General features: G+C 41.2%; 1 protein-coding gene across 2 annotated transcripts in view; it reads left to right on the top strand.

The window, feature by feature from the left end:
- LOC138625694 (cadherin-18) overlaps positions 1 to 8,128 on the top strand; it is a 143,862-nt gene extending 135,734 nt beyond the window's left edge. For both annotated transcript variants that reach the window (XM_069706794.1, XM_069706793.1), the window contains exons 11-12: positions 1,271 to 1,522; positions 7,295 to 8,128. In XM_069706794.1, the coding sequence (XP_069562895.1) occupies positions 1,271 to 1,522; positions 7,295 to 7,800 (758 nt within the window). In that variant the 3' untranslated portion in view covers positions 7,801 to 8,128. The remainder of the gene's footprint in view (positions 1 to 1,270; positions 1,523 to 7,294) is intronic.
- Positions 8,129 to 24,947: the final 16,819 nt, after the last annotated feature.

Below are 24,947 nucleotides of genomic sequence, written 5' to 3'. Positions count from 1 at the left end.
AAAAATAACTCCTCAAACAATACATGACATAACTGCCCGTGTACAAACATAGATTGAGGTTTCTGATGCTCCAGTTTCTTTGTTTTTTCCATTGAAGAAAATGTCCAGCACTCTGACAGCACTCCCTTTGTGTTGATGGTGCCAACACATGAAAGACAAACACTCGATGGGCAGAGTCAGCTGCAGTGCAGTGGCTCGCTTTTGAAAATGGTTGGCAACTGGACCATAAATATTACCAGATGTCTAATGGTCTCTCTGTCAGCGGTCCTCCCCAGCGGATGTCACTGGTGGAGTTAGTTTGTTTTCTCTTTCTTAGCTGTGTACTGTGGTTGAAATAAATAAATGTACTCTCCCTTTTTCCTCTGTCTACATGTCATACAGTGTGAAGTAATCCATAATCTGCACTGTATGTACAGAGTACACGTTATATAATCTCTCTGTAGTTCCACAATCGATTGAAGTCGAACTAAAGGTCAGTTGACTACAGGGATATACAGCTATGCGTGTTTCTGATATCACGTCTTTATGACGAATACATCCAAATATGGCTACCTATTGTGGCTTTATTTTTGAAGAATTCAAAACATCTTTCCTTGAGAATATGTTTATGGACATGAGTACGACTACAGTTCATCGCAAAGTATGGATTTAGGTTAAATGTAAAATCTACCATGGCGAGAGAGCACTAAAACAAACAAACAAACAAACAAACAAAAAATCCCCTAATAATCCAATTTTCGATCCTCATTTCTTGGTTTGTGTTTACCTGCATGTTCATTCGCCTCATCCTCTTTGCTCAACCTCGTCATACAGCCTCCTCACAGATATCCATATTATTTGCCTATTTTCTTCTACAAATTCACCCTTTTTATTTCTGTTTATCGGCAAGATATTTTCCATTAACCGAAGTGTTTCTGCAGAGTCTGAGGTGAACTGCTCCTTTGCAGTGCATTAAAATAGTAAACCAACACCTTTGAAATGAATTAGCCTTGGCACACTGGGAAGCTGCAGACGCAGAAATCGAGTCGCTTGAGCTACTTCAAAAGCCCCCCAAAAAAAAAAAAATCCAATTTACAATGGTGAATATGAACTGAATGGGGTTTTTTTTCTGTTTAGCTGAAGATTCTTAACAGTAAACAGGTGATTGCTGGCCACACTGAAAAGAGGTTCGGGACTGAGAAGAAAACGAAAACCATCAATTAGTCATTTTAGCCAAGGGGGTGTAATTTTCCTCAACAATGCACTTTTTCTTTTCTTTTTTCCATTACAGACAGCACGGCCAGCATTATTGCCAGGCGCCGCCGCTTCAACCACCTCACGCAGGAGCTGTACGAGCTGCCCATCGTGGTGTGGGACGGCGGGGAGCCGTCGCTGAGCGGCACCAGCACCTTGACCCTGCGGGTGTGCCCGTGCCAGCGCCACGGCAAGATCCGGATGTGCCAAGACAAGGCATTCCTTTCCTCGGCCGGTCTCAGCACGGGGGCTCTGATTGCCATCCTGCTGTGCATCGTCATCCTGCTGGGTGAGTTGGGACAGCCGCTGCGGGGACTACAGCGGGGGGCGGGGGGTGCCCAGGGGGTAAACATCCCGAAGCCACGGACGGAGGAGATGGACCATAGAGGCAGAGTGGAGTGGTTTGAAAGGGTGTGACAAGGGCAGAGGAGGAGAGAGGGATGAATAGACATGCGAGGCACACAGGTAGAATTTGGAATGAGGGCGGAGGGAGAGTTGGAGAGCGGAAGGAAAAGAAAGAGGACGCGAAGAAGGACGGAGGAGGAGGCTGGAGGAGAGGTGGCTTGAAGATGGTGAGGACAAAGACAGCAAAGACGAGGGGAATGGAGAGTGCAGGGTCAATGTGATTCAGTAAGAAGGTGCACGCAACAGAGAGAATACTGAGGACACTCGGGCCGGAGGAGACGGGAACTCGCTGAGTTCCAGGCTGCTCAACTCGCATCGGAAAATTCTGTTCAAATCTGTTGGTTTTTTTACAACCGAATTTCTTTCTTCTTTTTTTGACATCGCACGTCGTGACCAGAGGAGCATAGGACAAGCACGGAGGAACGTGGTGACAGCCGAACACAGATACCGCTGTTGTTGATTTCACGTGTGAAGGATGCGTTACGCACCATGAATACAAAACACGATCAGAAATACTGTGAGAATACATAGAGGGCTTCTCAGGCGCCGGGGCGCCCGCAACATCACGTCTTCCTGTCAACGATGATGCATGCCCCGTTACTATGGCGACCGGCCTTCGCAGCGACGGCGAATGATAAACTCGCAGATTCAAATCTCGTCCTTTCGAATTTGGAAAGCGAACAAGCCGGCGTTGCAGGTCAGATCAAAACAAGATATTAGCGGTGGGAAAACTTCTGAAAACATGGCAGAAAGTCAAAGTAAATGATTCAAATGGAACTCATTAGATTCACCCGTGTAAACAATTTCCTGTCAGACGTGGTTGCAAGAAGCCGTGCAGACAGTTTTCTGTCTCTGCACAACCAAACTGCAGCATGAAATGATTGGACACAACTGCAATAACGCAGCTCCTCGCTTCCCCTCCTCGCTTTACTGATTGTCTGTGGACATTAGTGCGTGAAGGTTATGCATATTCATACTGGCTTTCTTCCTCCTCCATGCCAAAGCCTCTGGCTGAGGCGAACAAAGGGTCCATCACTACTGTTTGGTGCTCGAGTGAGAGACACATGCTGAATCACTAATCATCAACACAAGGCAGATCCTATAAGGACAGAGAGAGAGAAGGCAAACGGGGAGAAACAGCAACACCCGCTTTTCCCCCTTTTCTTTCCGTTTTCTTTTACCTGCGTTACATTTTGCATTTCCATTTCCAAGTCCAGTGTCTCACACATGCAGTAGGTCAGCTGGACGGAGGGTCACACCGAGAGGGTAGAAAGTTTGTCAGTGGGTCAGTGTCCGAAAAGAAAAAAAGAAATCAGATTCCAGTCCATTTAACGTCCTGTTATCTGACGTGACTGTGCCATTTTTCACAATTTCCCATCTCTGCACCATTTTTCATCCCGGCTATAATGAAGAAATAGCTAAGTAACTGCAATATTCGCCATTTAAATTTCACTAGAGACTTTTGCTGCAATGTCACGCACCTCTTTTACCCAACGTTATTCTCTGTCTGTGTTGTAAAGCTAAGTATCCCCGTGTGAATTGGGGCGTGTTTACACCTGGTATTAGCATGTAATATGTATCTGGATCAGAGACTGATCAGAGATTTAAAGTGGATGTCACTTCCGCGTCTAAAAAAATAAAGCCAATGCATAAGTTCCTTAAAGTGCAATACCACCGAGGGCCTCCAGGGGTTATGGAGAACTGAGAAATTTGAGGTGCTGAAAAGTTTTTTTTTATACTTGGAAGGCTCGTCTTAAATTTAATTACTCATTGTTTGATCAAACAGCTTCCTGATCGCTGTGGACCCAAATAGAAATGCTCATGGCTGAAATAAATATTAAACATAGTTTGCATATTTACTGATGAATTAATGTGTGATAATAATTTTGTTTTAAACACGTCATACAAGAAAAAAGAGAGTGAGGCTGTTCTTAGAAATACATAAAAAGCCAGTTGGTTGACTAGAAAATGTGTTAGCTTATGAGTGTACCACTTCCAAAAGACTCACACTTTACATTCTGGCTCTACTTTGCATGTCAGTGTGATTTGTTTGCGCCCGATTGTTTTCCGTTGGTCCGATTAATGTCCGTACTTTATCTGATGCCTCTATTATGCCGACCTAATTAAACCTGCAGGAAACCAGAAAGGGCTACAAACCATCACCGGGCCGACTCAGCTGATTCTGGCCTTTACACACAACTTCAATAACTTTAAATATTCATAAGGAAATCAATGTTTAGATTTGGTTTCAAATACTAATGTAGGTGCAAAGAAAGTGATCCAGTGTTGCAGTACTAATGGCGTTAAGCGATGAAATGGATTATAAATTCAACCATAATAAACTGCAATTCTATTTCTAGTCTGCTTAATGTGAATAAACTCATCAGAGTTTGTTTTATCAACATAGAAAAAATACTTGCAGTGGTTGCAATACCACGTCTTTAGTACAATTTAACATTTGTGTCAATTTGAAGGTTTTATTTTATATCATAACCCTAAAGTTGTTCCTTCTCAGTACAATATCACAACATCAGTGTGGTTGCGTAAAGATCATTTTCCAAGGACTTTACTGCTCAGATATAAGCCACCTCTACAATATGCAGCTGTTTTAAAACTGGTTTGATGTCATGAATTTCACGGCTTGCATACAGATAGAAAATAAGTGCTGTCATGTGCTGATATGAAAACCACTACAAGACAAACAAGTGACTTAAAAGACTGCATTCATCTCGTTTGAATGTGTTTCCTTATGTACCATAAGTTTTGCTCTTTTTGAGCTGACGTTTGAGGCCCCTCTGGGAGCTACTAGGAACAGCCCCTTGTTTGGATTAGACACATCATTTTACAATACAATAGTCCTCTAGCACCCCAAATACAATCATCCAGAACCTGGACAGAGATGCAGCATAAATTAAACCTCTGTAACAGCTTCTAGTTCAGCAAACAGATATCTGTAGACTGGCGTATTGCTCCCCGGTGCCATAAGTGGTGTACCGAGCAACAGTTAGACCTTAGCTGGTATTGGCTTGGTGTATGAAATGACCTGAATGGACCATTGAGGGAGCATTAATGCAGAGAGTTTATTACAATAGTGTGTGTACAGTCAGTGGATGGGGATATACTACAAATGCAAGTAGATTATGAACTGTTGAAAGTGCAGTCTGGTGAATGAGATCATTTTTTACTCCTTATATTCAGGTTGTTTACCTCCAAACCACAATGAGGTGTTTAACTGCAGATAGTGGAAGGAGGAAGTGGAGAAACATATACCAGCTCCAACATGTGCATTAAGATGAAAATGTGAAGAAAAAAAAAGTTTATTTTCTAGTTCTCCTCATGGAGGAATGTGAATGTAGTTTGATTTGCATACATTAATCAGATGCCTTTCAGGGGACATTTCATTACGACACAAGCATGGAAACACAATGAAACATATGTGGAAAGATGAATCTGTGTGTAATTACTTTAATCATAAGGTGTCTTGGGGTACAGTCAATCTATTTTCATTAATCAAAAACCATAATGGAAAAGTGTGCTTTTACATTTAACTTGACACACGGTTGCTTGTGGCATCATAAGTAATTCAGTTCAGTTTTCATTATGCTGTCAATTTAAAAAGTTATATTCTTGGCCCTGCATTTTCAGATTTGCAACCCATTATGGGGGTAAAAATGTGTTTGTCCACTACTGCATACTGTGTCACCGTCACATTTTGCCTTCCCTTCGCGTTAAAAAAAAACAAAAACACATGGTTTAGTATATGGGACAAAAGAAAGAAAGAAAAAAAAAAGTGGTTTTGTTAATTTAAACCTAACTTGATCTAGCCTCGGTAGGTTTAAGGAAAAGAGATTGGAGTTTGGCACCAAAACTACTTTGCTAAGTTAAAGAAAAGATTTCTTGAAAGAAATCAACGTTACTTTCTCAGAGACTAGATCCCTGGTCAGTTATATGCGAGTATATTTTTGTTCTGGGGGCTATAAACCCATAAAAACCTGGCTCTAAAAAAAAAAGGGGGATTTTATTTATTGTAGTTGTTTCCGATTTTTAGTTCTGATAAAACACTAAAGCACTCTCGTGTTTTCAATCTATTACGGCACACTTATTCAGTGCTCCCGCTGGTTTATGTGCGGTTATTCTTACTTTCCTCGGTAAACTGAAGGAATAAAGTCTCCAGTGCTTGACTAAAAAGCTCAAGCTGGGTGTCAATGCACCTCGAGTCTAAGCCGTCTTTGAGGCTTAAATCTTCCCTTTGAAAACTGCTTTATAGTCTGTTTACAGCATGCCAAAGCCACCGCAATATCTATACAAAAAGCAGTACCGCTTGAGTAAATACATTAGATTAGCCAAATGCATCAATGCGTCTTTGAGGTTATGAAAGCTGAATCCTATACCTCCTGTTTATCTAACACCACCAGCTTCCTGTCTCTCACCTTGTGTGTGTTATACGGTCGTCTCATCGGGAGGCTGATCTTGCACAGTAGACGGCTGTTGTTTACATCGACATTGCGTATAGCAGCTGGACGTACAAAAACGCGTTTTATAACCCTTCAAAAAAGCCATTTCATCAGTCAGATTTCCCTTGTTTGGTTCCTTTGAACCTGCTGACGTGCGATACGACTGCGAGTCGTTCGATGCCTCTGCGGGGACATCGATCCATCTCGCTGGTCTTCGCTAATAAACTGCAGCTTAATGAACTCCTTTTAGATATCGCCCAGCTGTAAATGCTCTTCCCTCACTGATGCCCATTTTATGAAACAGATGTTAGCGCTAACATCTCGCTGAGAGGTCATCATTAACCCAAAGAAGCAGAACTCTCATTAGTTGTCGGAACAAGTTCCCCGGCCGCAGCGTGTCATCAAATATTACTCGACTTCATGACTTCATTAACAAGAGGAAAAGACGTTTCGCACCGTAGGCTACTTGCCGGCGGAGCCATTTTAGCAGCAAATTGTGCTGACGCGGTTGGGTGTGGTGTAAAACAGTCCAGCGATGTCAAACATCTGAGCTGTTTAGCAGAGTGATGCGCAACAGCTGGCTCATTCTTTCCACTCACCTCGAACTATAAGATCATCGCATTGAGACGTAACCTCCGTATGGCTTCCTCCTCGCTCCGCGCACGGCATTTCGGTTGAACGCGAGGCGGAATTTGCTCCACGGATGACTCTAACGCGTACGTTTGTTGTCATCGTCTCGACAGCTCGCATTCAAAGAAGCGTCGGGCCCTCAACGCCGATGACGGCTCGTGCGCATTATTGACGCACGACTCTTCAACGCTCGGCCGGTTTTAGCGTCCTGATGGAAAATCCGATAAAGATGCACATGAAATGGGCTGGTGTTTGTTGGATTTGCCGTTTAGTAATAAGCACAGCGTGTTTGTCTGTCAGGAGTTATGAATTAAGAAAACACAGGCTCTCACGCGCGGGGATTCGTATTAGCATAAAAACACGGCTTCGCATTGTAAAGTTTAATTGTTGAGGAAAGCTCTTTCTGTCTGTCTACGTCAGATTACTTTAGGAAGTTATTGAGTCGGAATTGGAATCGCCTCTTGTTCACCGTTACGTTATTTAGCGGTTTTATCCTCAGATGTGCTCTTCTTCTTTCTTTTTTTTTTTTAAGTAAGCGGTGATACTACAAGAAATGCTCTTCTGTCTCGCAGCTATCGTGGTTCTCTTCATCACACTGAGGCGGAGCAAGAAGGAGCCCCTCATCATCTCTGAGGAGGACATCAGAGAGAACGTGGTCACCTATGACGACGAGGGCGGAGGCGAGGAGGACACCGAGGCCTTCGACATCATCGCTCTTCGTAACCCCGCCGCCGCCGAGGAGCTCAAGTTCCGACGAGACATTCGCCCGGAGGCGAGGAAACATTGCGGCCCGCCCCGCAACCATCGGAGCCCGTCTGCGGACGTGGACCAGGTGGACGTGCACGAATTCATCAGGCAGAGACTGGTGGAGGCCGACGTGGACACCAGCGTGCCGCCCTACGACTCCCTTCAGACCTACGCTTACGAGGGTCAGGGCTCGCCCACGGGATCCATCAGTCCGTTAGACACTCCCGGCACGCAGTCGGAGCAGGATTATAACTACCTGGACGACTGGGGACCCGAGTTCCAGAAACTAGCAGAACTCTACGGAGAGGCAGAGTCAGCTGTGACGACCTAGTTTGGTGACTTCCCTCCTGTTCAAACCAAAATCTGTTTGAAATCCGTTTTTTCCGATTTTCAATGAACGATACGAACGAACAGAAATGACTTTCAAACTGTTTCAGTGGTTTTCAACTTCTACTGTCGAACTTTCGTTTTGTTTTGTTTTTTTCATTTTATGGATTTGGATCATGGGTCGTTCATCTGGAAGTATTAAATCAGATTCTAAGATGGAAAAACATAAATATGGGGGAAAAGGAAAAGGAAAATTGATATTTTCCTCGGTGTATATTTTTTAATGCTCAATAAAGTCCTGAAATCCATATGAGTGGATATGTGAAAAGAAATTGTACATTTGTCTTCTTCCTCAAAGAATGGATATACAGAGCAGCATTCAATCGTTACTGTGGGAGGTATCACCAGAGGTGTTTGTGAATCACCAGGCAGAGGATGTTGCTGAGGCAGCCATATACACAACAATGACACCTCCAGTCAAATGAGCTTACAGTGTGCTTTGTGTTTTTAATTTCATGTGGTTGCTTTGAAGGCTCATGGAAATCGGCCATTGCGTCACTTTTTTTGAAGTTTTTTTGGGGGTTTCTAACTGAAAGAAGGCAAGGTGGTACAAAATGACTTTTAAAATTCAATCACAGCCAGAAAACAATGAATGGGATCTTTCAAAATCGTTTGAGCTAATCTTAAAACGTGCAGCTCTTCCAGTGTTTAGGGTGTTTTGCTAACCACAAAGGCAAAAGACGAATTTTTCTGGAGCCAAAAAAAATGCAACCTCTTTATTCTTCTAGTTTCTCTGGGGCTTCTTCATGGTCAGGTTTCCAATTTATTGGGTGTTTTAGGCTCCCTCTAAAGGAGCGTGTCTCTTCGTGTTGGTTCATTAACTTGTTCATCTGTGATGCTGCTTGCAGTGAGGCCGCTTAGGGAAATATATGAGTGTACCCTCTTTATATAATGCTAAGGAACTGATGCTGCACTTAACTCTTGAAGTTTGTAAATGTGGTGTTGGTCCCACAACGCAAAAGGAAAAATGGAACTGTACTGAAGAATGAAAGTGGTATTAAAGCACGAGGGAAATCTCGCAGAACAGAACAAAACAAAAAAAAAGTGCAAAAGTTTTAGACTAACATTTTGGTTTCTCGTTAATTATTAACATTTGCATTTTAGCAGCTTTAATACACATCTTGTGTCATTTATTTTTAGTATAAAACAGTAAAGCACATTAATTTGCCGTTGACTAACTACCAAAAGAGTCTACTACAAAGATTGAAGTGAGCAATTAAGTTAGTTGTTATTTGGTATTTTGCAAAAAGTAGCCTACTTATTTTTAACTGCACTTAAATCTTTGTTTTAATTATGAAATGTATGAAGTTTGTTTAGTGTCTGTGCCAAGAGTCTTAAGTCTTGTGTACATGCCAAGTAGAACACTAAAAGTCACATTTAGTACAACATTTTCCTTTATAGGTATTTCTGCTTTGGGTAAAAAAAAATTTTTTTTAAAAAGTCCAGCCTTCTCTGTAGGAAATGTCATCTGAGAAATACCATTCAGAGTACTAGAATATGTATTTTTATTTTTCATTTACATCTATTATGGGAGAAAGAATCACCTCCCATGTATCACTTAATACTGTGAGCAGTAAAGAAAACATAACTTCAAAATGGTTGGCATTTTATCAGCCGGGGGTTAAAGGAGCCCTCTCCTGTTTTCATTTTTTGCTGTGAAGCATTTTGTAAACCAGAGTTACGTCTGTAAAGTACAGCTGCTGCCACAAACGACGAGCATCTTTTTTTGTAACAAAACTCTTGAGCTCTTCTGTGCGTGATGATGGCAAAAAAACAAAAAGTTCTTTGGCGCAAACTTCAGAACTTTCAGAAACGGTATAAATTATCTCCGCCCGGCTCCGACTGCTCTTTCCTGCCGTGCTCTTGTTCGGTGTTGGATGCTTCAGAAACACTGACGATGGTCTTAAGAAAGACGAACGGATGATGATGAATATTTTAGACCTCCACTCGTACTGCATGACATGATGACTTTCTATAACAATTCTCTGTCTCGTTCTTTTTCTTGCTCATTATTTCCCCTCCGCTCACAGAGTAGCTGGTTTTTTGTGTGTGTCTTTTTCACAATTGGGTTGAAACGGGAAGACAGGCATAGAAATCTTTCCAACATTTGTGAGCAGCCTGAGGCGAGCCCACGGCAAAGGTCACATAGGTCAGCCAGAGGCAGACAGAGAAGTTCCCCAAACTGACATCCAGTAAAAATGTCTTTGCTTAGATTTCTGTTCCAGTCATTGTGTATTTGCATTTTTAAAGTGCATGAATTGTGTTGGATTGAAACCTAAATGATCTGATTATGAGGTGAATGAAGGAGCTGTCCGTCAACCTCAAAGTACACCATCCCTCTCTCCTTTTTATCCTCAAGGCTACTCCCAACCCTCCTTCTCTCCGATTCCTCACAAAATCGTTCTCTCCTGGTGTTGTTGCCAAGGGAAACATAGCCCAAAAAACTGCAACTTTCTGATGACTCTCAGGCTCCTTAACCATCAAAATGTTCTTTCCTCAGGCAACAAAATATAACCATAGCTGCCCCGGAGGGCCGTGTTTGTAAACAAGTAAGACCTGGAAATTTAAGGTAGTTTTGGATAAAAGGGAGCTTTGATGTATAGCTTCCTCCATATCGCAGGAGAAGGTACCGAATTGTAAAACGATCTGTCAGTTGGGGTTTGAACTTTTTCAAATGCGTATGAATTAACCAGGCAGACCGGGGTGTTTTAAAAAAAAAAAAAGCACGATGAGAAGTATCTTTCACCCTTAGAGGGCTGTTGTCTACTTGTTTGTCTTAAAGGCAAAACCATCAGAGCACCCATTTAATGTTTTGTGCCAAAATTTCTCATTCAGAAATGTCAAATATTATCTGGTCCAGGCCTTAAAAATCTGATTTTTATGTCATAATTAATTGAATGTGTTGGATTTTGGACTATTCAGATGTCATTTAGATCTTGAGATGCCATTTCTGATTTTATTGGAAAAACAGAAAATGCAATCAACAGATCCATTGTTATTTAAGAAAATCACTATAACCAGGACTATGTTTTTTATATATCCATTATTGATATTGTTAATGTATTTTTGTCACGTGACAAAACGCTGAGGTTTTAGGGTCGCAGATTTAAGTCCTCTTTGACTATCCAGTAGACATCCAACAGCAAATTTTCATATCAAACTTTGTAATATACACAAACTGACTTCGGACCAGTTGACGCTGTCCCCGTCAATAAAGAATCCTTCAGGCAGGAAACCATTTAAACGATTTAGTCACACAATTAGCCGATTTTGCCATGTGTGATTAAGGATCCTATTCGATTTGAAGGCATCGAATCTGACCCCTAATGGATAGTGTGGTCTTTACGCTACGCTGCAGTCTCTCCTCCCAGACTAATGACAAGAAATCAACATAATTTCCTCCGCTGACGCGGCATCATTCTATTGTGCCCAGCATGTTCTTATCACATCCACAGGCATGCAATTTGTGTGTGGAAGATAAATCTCATGGAGAATAAAGCTTTTTAAAAGGGGTGGGTAGAGAGAGAGGGGGGGGGGGCTGTTCATTTTTCATCCATGACTGGAAAAACTAATCTCGAGGCAATTAGTTACTTGTTAGGAAATTAAGCAAACATGACACTTACATAACAAGTTTTAGCTGAGAAATGAAATCAGAATGGTAATTAATTAAAAAGTAGTGTAAAGTTTCCCGAGGAGTGGCGAATTGAGCTTTTGTACCAAAAAATAAAAAATAAAAAAGAATTGTAAGATAAGTGTTAGCGACCGGGAAAGGTTTACATGGATTAAACCGTCACTCCCTGAATAAAGATTTCTTTCTTATGGAGCCACAATCTATCAAAGCTCTGCCCATATGTTTCTGAGATAAGGCAGGAGGTAATATCTCACAGGCCGAATGAGGATATTTGTTGGGGAAATGGCTCCCAAGGTTTTATCTTTTGTCAAAAGAAGTAGAATGGATTATTGAGGGAAATACTAGTCTTATTGCAAGCAGGTGATGGTTCTCATGATGTTTTACTGCCTCCTTCACCCTTAACATGCTCATATCTTTCAAAGGAGCAACCGTGCATCATACAGTGGGGTTTGTTTACCGAGCGCGCTTGCATACCAAAACAGCTTTAATTGCACTTTGCATATCAGGTCAAGGATGGATGTATTTATTTTTGCATATCTGACTGGCGGAGAGCTAAGGTGTGCATGTGTAGGATAAATATGTATCTATATTTTTTTCCCTTTTTTCATTTTTTATTTTTTCAGTGGGCTGTGTAAGTAAGACCTCGGGGCCAGCGGAGCCAGCCAGTGCTACTTTTCATCGCGTTTGAGGTCAGAGGCTTCTAAGACGGTTTGAAGCTCTCACATCGAGTGTGATTTAATGGAGGAGGGCTTTGCATATTATAAATGTTCATGACTCTGGAGTATGTGAAGGTGAACTGGAAATAAAAGATCAAAGAGACTAAAAATCCTTTCAAATTCAAGCTCATGATCATTAAAGTTGTTTTACCCAAAAGTTTGGGCTGCAGAGGTTTGTTTAATATTAAAAAAAGAAAAAAAGAAAAGTACTTTATAGAAGTTTGGAATTTCAATTTTAAGATGCAAAGTGACTTATCAGTGTACATCCTCCACTGATGTTAATGGCACTTGAGAGGCCATAATGGGAAAACTGTCTGCCTTTGAATTCGGGCTTTGAAAATAAGTCTGTTTAGAAAATAGAATAACATAATTCTGATTTGTGTAGCTTTTACATGCCCTGCTTTAAGGGGGAAAAGGGCTTTAAAAAGTGTTGATTAGCATTTGTCTGCTTAATGCTTCACCTCTGCAGTAACACATCATTTCAAATGACATGACAGAATAAACAATGAAGAACTTAGAAATCATGGTTCAGAGCAGCACCATCAGTGAGACAGCTGACCTAGATAGTCTTGAAAAGTTATGCAGGGGAGGAGCGGGGACAGCCTGCTGCTGACTTTCTTCACCAGTGTGTGACTAATATAAAGCTACATCATGAAATTGAAACCTCTTCATGAATATGAGACGGCTTCATGTGCTCCTTAATGCTCACGGAATGAACTGCAAATTGTACGTCTAAGATGTAATTCAGTCAGTGTGTTAGAATAGAATAATTACGCCTCAACAATTCATTTTAGAAAAATTCTGGGAGATGTCAAGTTAAATAAATGTTAGAATTTGTCTTTGTTTTTCTGGAGAATTTTCCATAATCCCCCATCTGTAAAAGATCCTCATGAGCCTTGAATGAATCCGACTCGTTAGATCAAAGAATCAGGACAGATTCGTATGCTAAAGTTGAAACATTTTTAGTTTTGTGTTGCAAAATAATATTTTTTCTTTCCTTTGAGGTTAAGTTTACATTCACTGTTTCTCATTAAAATATATGATGGGCATATATATATATATATATAAGCATTGCTCCCAACAGTTTGCTATTTTCCTGACCTTGAAATTTGTTTTGCCCAGCTGTGTGGTATTTTGGCGCCAAGTACAAAGCACATGGTGTACTTGTGGGACGAGAGAAGCAAACAGATGGGAGGTTCATTCGTTGAGGTAGCACTAATCAGGTTTTTTTTTTTTTTGGTGGATGATGTCGGCTATTTTAGAATTTGCACTGGGAATCGTAAACACGTCTGTCACTGGCATCGTGTCAATCTGCTGCCACTTTGATTATGATCGTCAACAAGATCTAACCATTACTGGAACAATGCTTGTAAACATGGCTCCATAGCACCACCGGTGGTAGAAATGGTCATTGGGCATCTTTAACTTTGTGTCTTTCTTTTGAATTGACTCTTAATGTGCTTGCACTGCCTCTAAAACTCATTTCATGTCCAGTGTGAATGCACCTTTCAACCTTCAATAACTCTTTTCTTAATCAAATTCAAATCAGTTCAGTATTTAGTTTTGGGTGAAAGTCAATGGAGGTGTTTTATATGTTCATGTTATCTCTCATTACAACTTGAAAACTGTTTGCTCAAAGTGGGTTGTTAACCATGGTGTGTCTCTTCTGACATACATGACATCAGAAAAAGGACTTTTTACCAAAATGTTTATTGGTTCATGTTTAACCCCTTCAAGTTACTATCCCTTCACTGGTGCCGTGGCCTGACATTACCAGACCCACATGTTCCCTGCATGAATAGATGGCTCTAGCCATGCTACATTGAGGATTGTTTCAAGACATTGCATCCTATTGGAGAAGCCTTTAACCAGTCAGCATTAACCACCAAATACAGTATTTTGATCACCGAAACTTGACCAACTTCAACGTCATCGCAACCTCACTGGTCGCTAATTCGTCCGCCTTTCAGAGTTGCTGAGACAAACCTTAATACAAAGCCAGGCTCCAGGGACGTGTTCTATGATTTGAACCAGGAGCACACACAAATACAACCAGTTTGTTTTTCAGCCCTGAGATTAAAGTGCTACAGCTGGGGATTGACCCTGGTCACTGGAGTGTTTTTATCACTATGTAGGGTTAACAGGGCTCTTCTGAAGTTCCCTCAAAAGCTGTTCAACAACAAAGCTATGCAAAGTCTGTGATACTCGGTCTTCCAGAGACTCTCAGCAGATTTCCTGTGGCTTTAATGCAAGTTTACAGTCCCTGTCTTACCGCAGAATGAATCTTTCGAACAGCGTTACACCCCCAGGGGACGACGGGCCACTCCAGAATGAAGCAGCAATTCTCTTTGGAGTGAGGAACTTAATGCTTTGCAACTACTGAATAAGCAAAACAGCCTCCTACCTGAATCCATCCTCCAACATTAGGGTTTTATGCACTAATTAGTCCCTGATGTGAATGTCTCTCCACATAAGCTATCCAATTGAAACTGGTAAGTTTCAGGTGGATAGCTTATGAGAAAACTTTCATCTATAAAATAAACAACAAAAAATAGAAACTCTTACAGTCCACAACAGTGACGTTTTGTGGTGTTTTGTGTTTGAAGAACTTTGGAAAGAACTTTTCTTTTTTAGAGGTTGAGGTTTCCCAGCAGCTTTTTTGAATCTCTTTATTACCAGCCTGAGTACGGTATGCTTTGTTCATTTGGCTCGTTTTTGGATGCACATTTTTGTATCTTAGATTCAGACTTGCGGTCCCTGCTGTGTCGGTCTTGCCATAGCGCTTGTAAAATATGAATCTATATTTCACATTTACTAATAATCAAACGTTCTACGAATTATATGTTAATTTTGGAGTTGCTATAAAATCTGATTACATCACCTACTCTACAATGAAAACCTGTGTAGGTAAAGTATATTTGCCCTCAGTTGCTCCGTGAGTTTTTCGTCCTCTGAAAGAGCACGTTTGATATTAAAATTGCTACAAGTGAAGGCAGCTGTGAGCTATTTGTAAAGCTTTTCGCTGGTAGGAGTGTGGTGATTCCTCCCCTACTGTCAGCAGCCCCGTAAACAAAACAATTGATTACTGCGAGCACATTAGGAGCATTAACGATTCATCCAGGTGCTCTGGTGCTCCCCACCGCTCTGACAGTTGGAAATCACAACAGTCTAAATGAGTAAACATGAAATAAGTCACATGCACTGCACATGTGGAGTGACAAGTGCAGTCCCTGCGCTCAGTGGGTAGTCATGCTTTACTGCACTGATTGAAAATGGTGTGTTTTTAACTTGATAATTTTGGCCTCTTGTGGGTTTAACGTGAGCCGGTGAGCTGTCAGCACAGTAGGAGGTCTGACCGTGTTCACGGGGCCTTATTCAACATGTTGCTTTCAACAGCTACAATACCCACAGGTACACATGCCGGCTCTCACGCACTCCTCTAAAAAGCTATATCCCTACTGAGTAAAAGTTTAATGTGACATATGCAGTCTGATAAAAAATACAAAAAGTCAAAATCGTGCAAAAACTAATTGAGGCATTAGCGACATTACGTTCAGGTTTGAAGCCTGGGGTTTGGCCAGGAGTTAATGCGAGGGAGTTAATTACTTATCCGTGCACAGGCATGATCAAGCATTTACATGCTGGGCATCGCATTTCTCTGGCCCATAGGTGGTAACACATCAAAACTTAATTAAGTACGGATGGTGTCACAATCAAGCAATTCCGAGCCTCATCTACGTCCGACAGGCAAATGCAATTCCCCAACACAATTTTATTTTTCCCCAGTTCTTATCTATTCCACTTGAATTGTTTTGAAGGCCCCATGGGTACACAAGTCTGCTTTGCTGCAGAACTGCAGTGGTTTAACTCTGAATAATTCTTGAGTTTACTGTATGCTTGGAGGTTAATTACTAATGAAGGAGAACCCAGGTCAAAGCTGAAACTGGCCCTCCAACAGTTGAGCTCCAGAACGCCTGCACCGCACATGTTAGGAAACACCAGGGAGATGCGGTTTCAATGGCAACCAAACGAGCTGCATCACAACAGCCCAGCAGGACCTGGCAGATAGCATAAAACCCAACAGTGTCCGTGTAAGAAAGGGAAATCGCTGGTATGAGAAGGAAGTCCTACTTGAATTTTTTTTTTTTAGCCCTTTTTGAGTGAAAAAAAAAAGAAAGAAAAGGTTTTGATCATCATCCCATTTATCTCCAGTGAGAGAGGCAAAGATGGCACAATCTCCCGTGCTCATCACTGACAGGATTGCCTGGGATGCCAGGTGTACTCATTTGTCTTTGAAATAATTGGAAATTAAGAGGATAATGAGGTCTTAGGGGAGACACGTGAGTGTTTCTGACATTCAGCTGAATGAGGGACAGAATGTATAAACCACTTTGATTTGCCTTCACAAGAGACAGAACCATGGAGCTTTCTCAAACTCGCGCTTGTGAAAGGAGGCCAGTGCAGTATTTCACTTCTGATAACAATTTAAAAGGATGACAGACGCTATCTGTCGAGTTGTGACAGATAGTGTAAAAATGTAACATTTTATCTTTAAGCAGCCTTAAATGTCATTGTTTGGGAGAACAAGGGTTGTCGAAAGTGGGCACTTGATTCTTGACTCTTGCCAATATTCAGCATCTTATTGTTTTACAAATGGAAATTATGAGCTTTCTCGCATCGGAAAATATAAAACAATTTGTGAAGAAAATGTTCAAAAGATGTAAAAGTTGGTGAAAAATAAACTAGAGCATTGATTTTGAGTACTGCTCCAAGAGCAGCCTTTCTGCCCGACCAGCTTTTTAAGTTAATTTCCTTCCATTGGTGTCCCGGATGCAAATTAGCGCCTTGAGGCTTGTAGATTGTAGTTAGCGTGAAAACACACCAAATGCTTCAAGCAGAGGGGAGCCACCTCTTATTCATCATCTTTAGCAATAAATCCCTTTGCAGTGAGTATCCTTGCTGTAAAAAAATAAATAAATAAAGCCAAATAAAGAACCACCTGTGACCTGAATGGGTGAAGTAAAGACACCAGGGTTACTGAGATCAGTTAAATATTTCTTATGAATAAAAAACTAACTGCAACATGTTCAAATACGTCTCAGATGAAACTCCATTGAGACGCAGCATTTTAAATGTGAAGCAACTGGGTACACAGTGCTCGGACTGACTCAGTATGTCATGTCAGAGAGCAGGGAAGGACAACAAAGGAGCCCTGGAAGTGCTTAAAGAACGTAGCGCCAGTTTTATCAATTACACTTACACTACACGCTTTTTTCCTGCTACATGTCTGCTGTTAAAAAAAAAGCCTTTTTTTTTTTTTTTTTCCCGAAATGAAATGAATCACCGAGACGCAGAAGGAGCTTCACTTTTACTTTCAGGTGCAAGAAATTAAAACTAAATGTGGATGGTGGATAAAAGTCCAGGAAAATCGAAAATCTTTTGCTTTCTGTTTGTGAACTTGAATTAACAAAGTCAGTAAGTAAGTAAATAAAGTAAGTAAGAGCACATACTGGGTCATTTCCTGTCAATGCAAAACTTTAAAATACACCGATTTTTGTTTTGTTAATTCGTACTACTCGTAGTATGGAACTGAGGCACAGCTCACATTTTCATGACTGATTTTGAACAGTATTCATTGCAGCAGTTGAAATAAAACAATTCCTTTGGGTGACAGGACCCCCTCAGCAATGTTTACACTGCGGTGGCATTATTTATAGAGTTGAGAGGAGCAGCGAGGAGATGTGCCGAGTGATCTGTGAAAAACCTGCTGCGCGGAACAACGTGTCACAAGGAAATGCGAAGGCCCCGTGTTTGTCACTATTTGCGATTTCATGATTATGTATATTAATGTGGGTCTTGAGATTACCGTGTATTATTTTTGATGTGGAGATAAAAAGACAAGCAGAGAAAAGCTTCAAGGGATGTGCTTTTTCCACGCCTGTCTGTGTTTCCTGTGTGTGTGTGTGTGTGTGTGTGTGTGTGTGTGTGTGTGTGTGTGTGTGTGTGTGTGTGTGTGTGTGTGTGTGTGTGTGTGTGTGTGTGTGTGTGTGTGTGTGTGTGTGTGTTTACCTGATTCTAAGAACAGCACTCACATGCTCGGCTTTGAGCTAAATACATTCATACTGCTTCCAAAATGAGCAAGAACCTCGAGATGAAAAGCACGACATATACAGAGATTAAGGAGGAACATCAAACGGGAAGAAACGGGACGTTGATTGTTGTTCTGGAAAGAAATTGTTTGCAAAAGTGATTTGAGGAATTTCTCAGTCTGCCTTTTTTCTTTTGCTCGAGGCATCTGTCACAGGAACATCACATGGAGAGAAAGCTCTCGCATTAACTTAAAGTGATTGTTTTGGAAAAATAAGACGGGCAAAAAGCAAAAGCAGACATGAAAAACACATTGGCGACTATTGCTGGCGAGCCTTCTTGCGACACGGCCTCATACTGAAACAGCAAAGAGTTCTATTTCCAATGGCTCTCCAGAGGATAAATTTGAATGTTTTCTCCGCCCTTGGACCGACAAATCCGTTTACCTGAATAACAGAAAAAAGTAATTTATCAAACCGACATATATGACCATGGGAGGAACATTTATCAACTCTCAGTGACCGGTAAAAAAAAAAAACTCCAACTGCTCAGCTCCTCGTCCCGCTGCGGGTGTTGCGGCATGTCCATTTAAATCATTTTTTTTAAGTCCACTGTGTTTAGAGGAAACCGCTTTGGTGGAAGCGGACCTCTGGTAGCGGTGACAGAGTGTCGAAGGTCAACGCCAAGCTAGCATGGACGATTACAAAAGATTCCCTACGTAGACCCAAATTCCCTGCGTGAATATTTAGGTCTGGGTACGCTCTGCAGGGAATCACCAGGCAACCTCGACCTGCCTCCCTACTAAGACTTTATACTATGCAGCCTTACTTCCTCCTTTTGCTCCCGTCATAATTACTGTTATCACCAAATCTTGTAATAAGAGGCTAGCTCAGACAACTTGTACAGTTGTGCATTATCCTTCTTGTGATGGGGGATTTCCCTGCGGAGAACCGGACAAGATTATTATTTTTTGTTATCGTGTGTGTTGTGTGAGTGAAACGCAATTTGTTCTCCAGACTCCAATTCCAAGGCTCTTTGCGAGCCACGCATGTGGATGACATATTGAAATCATACGCTAGCGTTGACTCTGCTCGCAGTTACTCAAAAGCTAATATGTGGAGTCGGCACGGTGGCTGCCTCCCACAACAGTCATGCCCCAGCTGAGTAGACAAATCTCCAAGGGAAGTTTATTTAATACGATACTCAAGATGGAATAAACAAATAAATGAAACCCTGCAACAAAACATTTTATATTATCATCCCCCAATGTATTCCCAGAGTGATGGCAAAGTTTGCTAAAAGAATACAAATATAAAAAGAAGAAACAGAAGAAACAAGTGAGCAGATCGCCAGATTGTCTTTGATAACCCAACTTTAAAAACCTAACTTCTACATTTCATGAGGAAGAACTGCTTCAGTGGGACTATTTCAATTGTGAGTCTTTGAAAAAAATCTCGTGACTGTTGACAGATTTTTAATTAACCCTATAAAAACACCTATTTTTTTTAGGCTTCTGCTCGAAAATTGCAAAAAGAGTATGTCTGCAACCACAATGAAAAATATTTAACAAAATAATGTTTTAATAATAAAGGGAACACTTGTGAGATGTGTTCAGATGTGTAAATATCAGTATATATGTCCATATTTTAACAATAGTTTAGTCCCTGGCCCCCAATTGGGGGCCTCTAGGGCTTAAAGGGTTAAACAGCTAAATATTTTCTGTGCATTGTGACTTAGAAGTAACTTTTCAACTAATTTAATTACTTGATTAAAAGTTTATTTTGTAAAATGCACGATAAATATTTATATACTAAAGGATTTAATACTGCCTTCTACTCGAGCTACCATCACAGGTATCAATGAAGGTGTCATTTTAATGCCCTTTTTAATCAGATGTACCCATTAATACCAAGCTGCTATTCTTAGACGCCCACGTTCATTTGAAGATCAAAAGAAGCGTGAAGGCCACCAGCCACAGAAAAAAAAAGAAAACACACACACACACACACACACACACACACACACACACACACACACACACACACAAATCAACATCTCAATATTAATCATCGCCATGTCGGGGAGGGTGGAGGAAGGAAAGAGCAAGTCAAAGAGGCACAGTGCCCCCAGGAGACCAGGAAGGATGCTGTCGATTGAATGGAGACCACCGTTAACATCATTAACAGGCACTCCTTTATGTGGCCGAGCGGTCAGAGTATCGACGGTTCACTTTAAAAGAAAAGGAGCGGCTTATGAAATCAGGTTACAGCTGCAGGAAGACCAGCAGCGCTGACACTGCAAGGACCCTCGACAAGATATTGAATGAACTCCGGGAAAGCGTCGATATCAGTCGCTGGTGAACTCTGAACCAAACCCACCGAGGGAGGTGACTACGCAATGACACGGGAAGGGGGTCTTTGTCACTGACTTGGTGGTAATGTGGTGAAAGATCAGGGAGGCTATCGACACGCAACCCAAGAGACAGTTACAACCATCTCTTGTGGCTGAGGTTCCATACGGAGGAACTAAATCAGCTCAATTTGCTAAATTAGGTTCCAAAGAAATAGTTGCAGAAAAATGGAAAATGACATAAAAATGGGGCAGTGGTAGCCACAAAGAAAGTTTATTTTTCAAATCAGGCATATTATGAAATAGAAACTATGCGAAGGAGCACTGGTACAACTTCGATTAGCAAAGAAAAATGCCAGAAAAAGTAAATTGCTGTTGATATGCTTGGTTGTTTCATGTAATTCATCTGGCTGTCTTTCAGTGGAGTTTAAACTGTGTGATTGCTGTACTGATAAACATATTCACTGGTCTGATTACTTCATTAGAAAGACTAACGTATTTCCGCTGCCGCATGGCACGATACCTCCACGGCAGGATGGAGGCTCCCACTCAGAAACCTTCACAGTTCTACATGTCTGAGAAACGAATCTGTCATTGAGCGGCATCAAATACATGCGCTGAGGCACAGCATTCAGCTCTATTCACACATCAAAGAAAGACAAATCAAGACTGAATGAGTTTGAATATGTGCAAAAACTGAAATATCAGCTCAAAATCTGAAAATATGCTCGAACTTGTGTTGATGTAGAACTTAGACTGAACCTGTCTTGGCTATTCAGCCTTCATCAAGAGAATTTTTTTTTGTTTTCAATGTTGTTCAATATTAACACCACCGAAATTGAAGGCCATAAAACCAACCAAAACTCCACAGATGAAATAAATCTGTGTGAGAAAAATGTGTGGCATTTCCCAAAGGAAGCCAAATCACACAATTCGTTTTTGTGCCGATGTTGCAAAAAGACCAAAATGATCAGCATCGGCAACTGAGTTAAACACGTTTTTGTGACCAGTCGTACGAGTACATCTTTGCGATTTCACCGAGGACCTGAAACTTTAGCAGAGTGAACGTCATATTTTGTGTCAAACTCAAGAAAACAACAACAAAGACCCTCGAAATGCTCCAGAAAGTCGAGAGCAATAACGCAAAGAGCCCGGCGAGGTGTTCTGACTGACATTCCCGTTTGGACAGGGGAAGATCGTCACCGTAAGACCGAAGGAGACGCGTCAGGTCAGGAGTTCAACCAGGAGCGAACCTCATACACAACGTGTTTTAAAATGACATTTTATATAAGATACAAACATTTATCATACCAAATGTATGTAGTGGCTGTGTCAATAGAGAAACATATTTATAACCCTAACCTCAATCCACACACAGTTTAGACTATAATTGGTTTGGGTTTGATTTTAGTAGTTTGCACTTGGCTGTGTAGTTTCACAAAAGGGAAATCTTCATGTCCTATTCAATGATAATTCTGACAAGAGTGTACGTCCAACTTTCCCCCATTTGTTGTGGAAGACCTTTACTTGACTTGCACGGAGCCGTTGCCTTGACCTCATCCAGCTTTTCTTTGGATATGAAGTGGAATAGCAAAGTCTCCGCTTGTAGAAAGGAGGCTGTTAAGGCAGCACAAACAAATACTTGTGTGTTGGAGTGTCCACATACTTTTGGTCATGTTGTTGTGTGACTTGAAGCTCGGGCCAAACCTCTTAAAATCTGTTTAAACGTCGTTAAAATGATTTTAATGCTCGTTAAAACACTTTAAAGTTCTATTACAATCTGCTGGAGAGTCAACACACCGGCAGCCAACTCACAAAGGCCAAATAAAACGTCCCGTCTAACCAAACAGTAAACTGAGCTCCGGTCTTCGTGTGCTCGCAGCGGCCGTTTTATGCACTAGTAGTAGTGATTTGCATCCTGGCACATCCCAGTTTATCACCACGGACGTGATACTTTAACCACACGATGCTACGAGACGTTATGACACCCAGGAAAATCAAAATAGCGCTGTTGCTGTGTCATATTTCACATCCAAAAGAAAGATGATATTTTTCCTCTAAAATAAAAAAAAAAATGGCCACAGTGGTTACAGGAAACGATGCTGGAGCAGCTCTAAGGTGCTTTTGAAAACCCTCTGAATCAATGCTTTGCTATTTTATTTGATCAACCACCATCTAGGCCATTATCTGACTGATCACGACTAATCGCACAATACCGAGACACACAACAATAAAACATATTTCTGTTTACTGACTATTTTGTCCTCATGATGTTGACCACGTTATTGTTTTTTTTTTTTTTTTTTTTTGTGGGGGGGGGGGGGGGTGATACTGACACACTTCCACTTGGTGGAGAATATAAAGAAATTGACTCGTCTATTAATGCCAACATTCATTAAATGAGACTGGTAGCATCCTCTGCCTCGCCATCTGTGCTATGTGAATAACATCCACATTTCACAGCCGGTGTTCAGTGCTGACAGATATACTGTACGTATGGTTGAGTGAACCCATCAGAAGAAAACAATCAAATAGTGGAATAATACTTCAGAGGTGCTGTGTATAAATATATAAATATCTCTCTCTCTCTATATATATATATATATACAGTATATATATATGGCTGTATAGCTGTTTAATAGTCGGTAGAGCCCTGCCATTTCCCGGCACTGAGCCCTGTCCCTGTCCCTCTCTGCCCTAGTTTCTCTTCACCTGAGAAACAATCTCCCTATAAAGGGACCAGAACCACATGTCCACTCATGCTGTCTTCCAGAGGACTTGGAAGTCAAAACTATTTCTGACCTTCGACTCGAAAGTTTTTATGAAACAGTTCTTGAAGTTGGAGCTGTGACTGGAAAAGTTGGGCCAACATCAGGCAACCTGACTTCACTAAGAAAGCACAGCTCTGACATCTAATCTGACATTTAAATGTGTTTATACGTTCAGTTTATAAACCATATTGAGTAGTAGTAGGGTAAGTCACCTGTCTGAAAATGGATTTTATTGTTTTAAAATGTCTGGTTGTATTTTTATGTTCTTAAAATAAATCAGTGATGTGTGTGTTATGGTGGTGCTATTAATTAAAGACATGTTTACAGCATCTTTAATGTAGTTTAGGGATACCTGGTGTTATGGCTTTTGATTTCCCCCCAGCACCCCCTCCCTTCTGTTTGTTGAACCGAGACGCGATTAGTTGGCATAATATCAGATTTAAATTTAAATGCTTTAATGCTGTCAGGTACACTCAGTTTATCTGTGTCGCCATCTGTTTGAGAGGAAAAAAATAGTATGACTTTGTTTTCATCATAGCTTTGTAATAACAAGGGAGACATGTATAAACAGTATAAATAATTATGCTTCAAACTGAGTAAAAAATCTGGAGAATTTCTTCCCTAAGACGACAGCGAAGGGCAGAGAAAATTAAGATGCACATAAACTTTTTAGGGAAACCAGGAGGGTTGGCAAAAACAACAGATGTCTGTATGGTACGTAAAAACATAATAAATTATATGGGCTACATTTCAGATTATCAGACTGGATTCAAATGATCTAATTATCTTTAAGTTAAGACTTTGGCACTTTTAAAATTTTGATTCTCAACAAACCAGAAATCTTGTCTGGAAAAGAAATATCGAAGTACAAAAAAAATCAGAGTGTTTCGCTTCATGGAAAAGATGGATCCGAGTCCACGACACACAAAGGCAGGTTATGAAAGCTAAAAGCCGTTCTAATGATAAGAAAAAAGGCTCCGTGTGAAACAAACTAGACAGGTGAACCGAACACAGTGCAGGGTGAGTCAGAGTCCGAGGAACACGGGGAGGTCAGGAAGCAGGCGAGAAACGACCTGGTCACGGAGCGCCGGGGAACAAGACACACTAACAAACAAACACGGCGACCTAAAGAGGTGAGCAGCGGTGAACTGGAGTTATAAATACTGCAAGGTTGAAGGGCCGAGAGGAAACGGGTGACCGGAGAGGAGAGGCGGGTCAGGGTGGGAGCGGAAACCCCCGATCACATCGTGGAGAGGGTGGGGGGGGGTAGAGGTGAAATGATACGGTGTCGCGAAGAGGAGACTCACACCGTGGTCCCAGAAATCACATTAGCTGCACGTGCGGTGATCTTGATGACACAAATGATACTTAGCTAATGTATAATGTTATTAATAACAAGAACAAAACATGAGCTTTTTGTCTGATCACACCAAACTTAACTATCACCCTCAGCGGGGCAGCTTTGCCTCTGCTGCTCGTCTGTTCTTTGTATTCATTTCTTATGTTTCTCCCATTTAAAGTCACATTTCAGTGCACA

The sequence above is a fragment of the Brachyistius frenatus genome, unplaced genomic scaffold, assembly GCF_029030835.1.
Source record: "Brachyistius frenatus isolate BFR_SWC_R1_liver_20210118 unplaced genomic scaffold, ASM2903083v1 Contig_65, whole genome shotgun sequence".
NCBI classification, from domain to species: Eukaryota; Metazoa; Chordata; class Actinopteri; family Embiotocidae; genus Brachyistius; species Brachyistius frenatus.
Note: the sequence above shows the minus strand (reverse complement) of the source record. Positions and strands in the feature narration are given on the sequence as shown.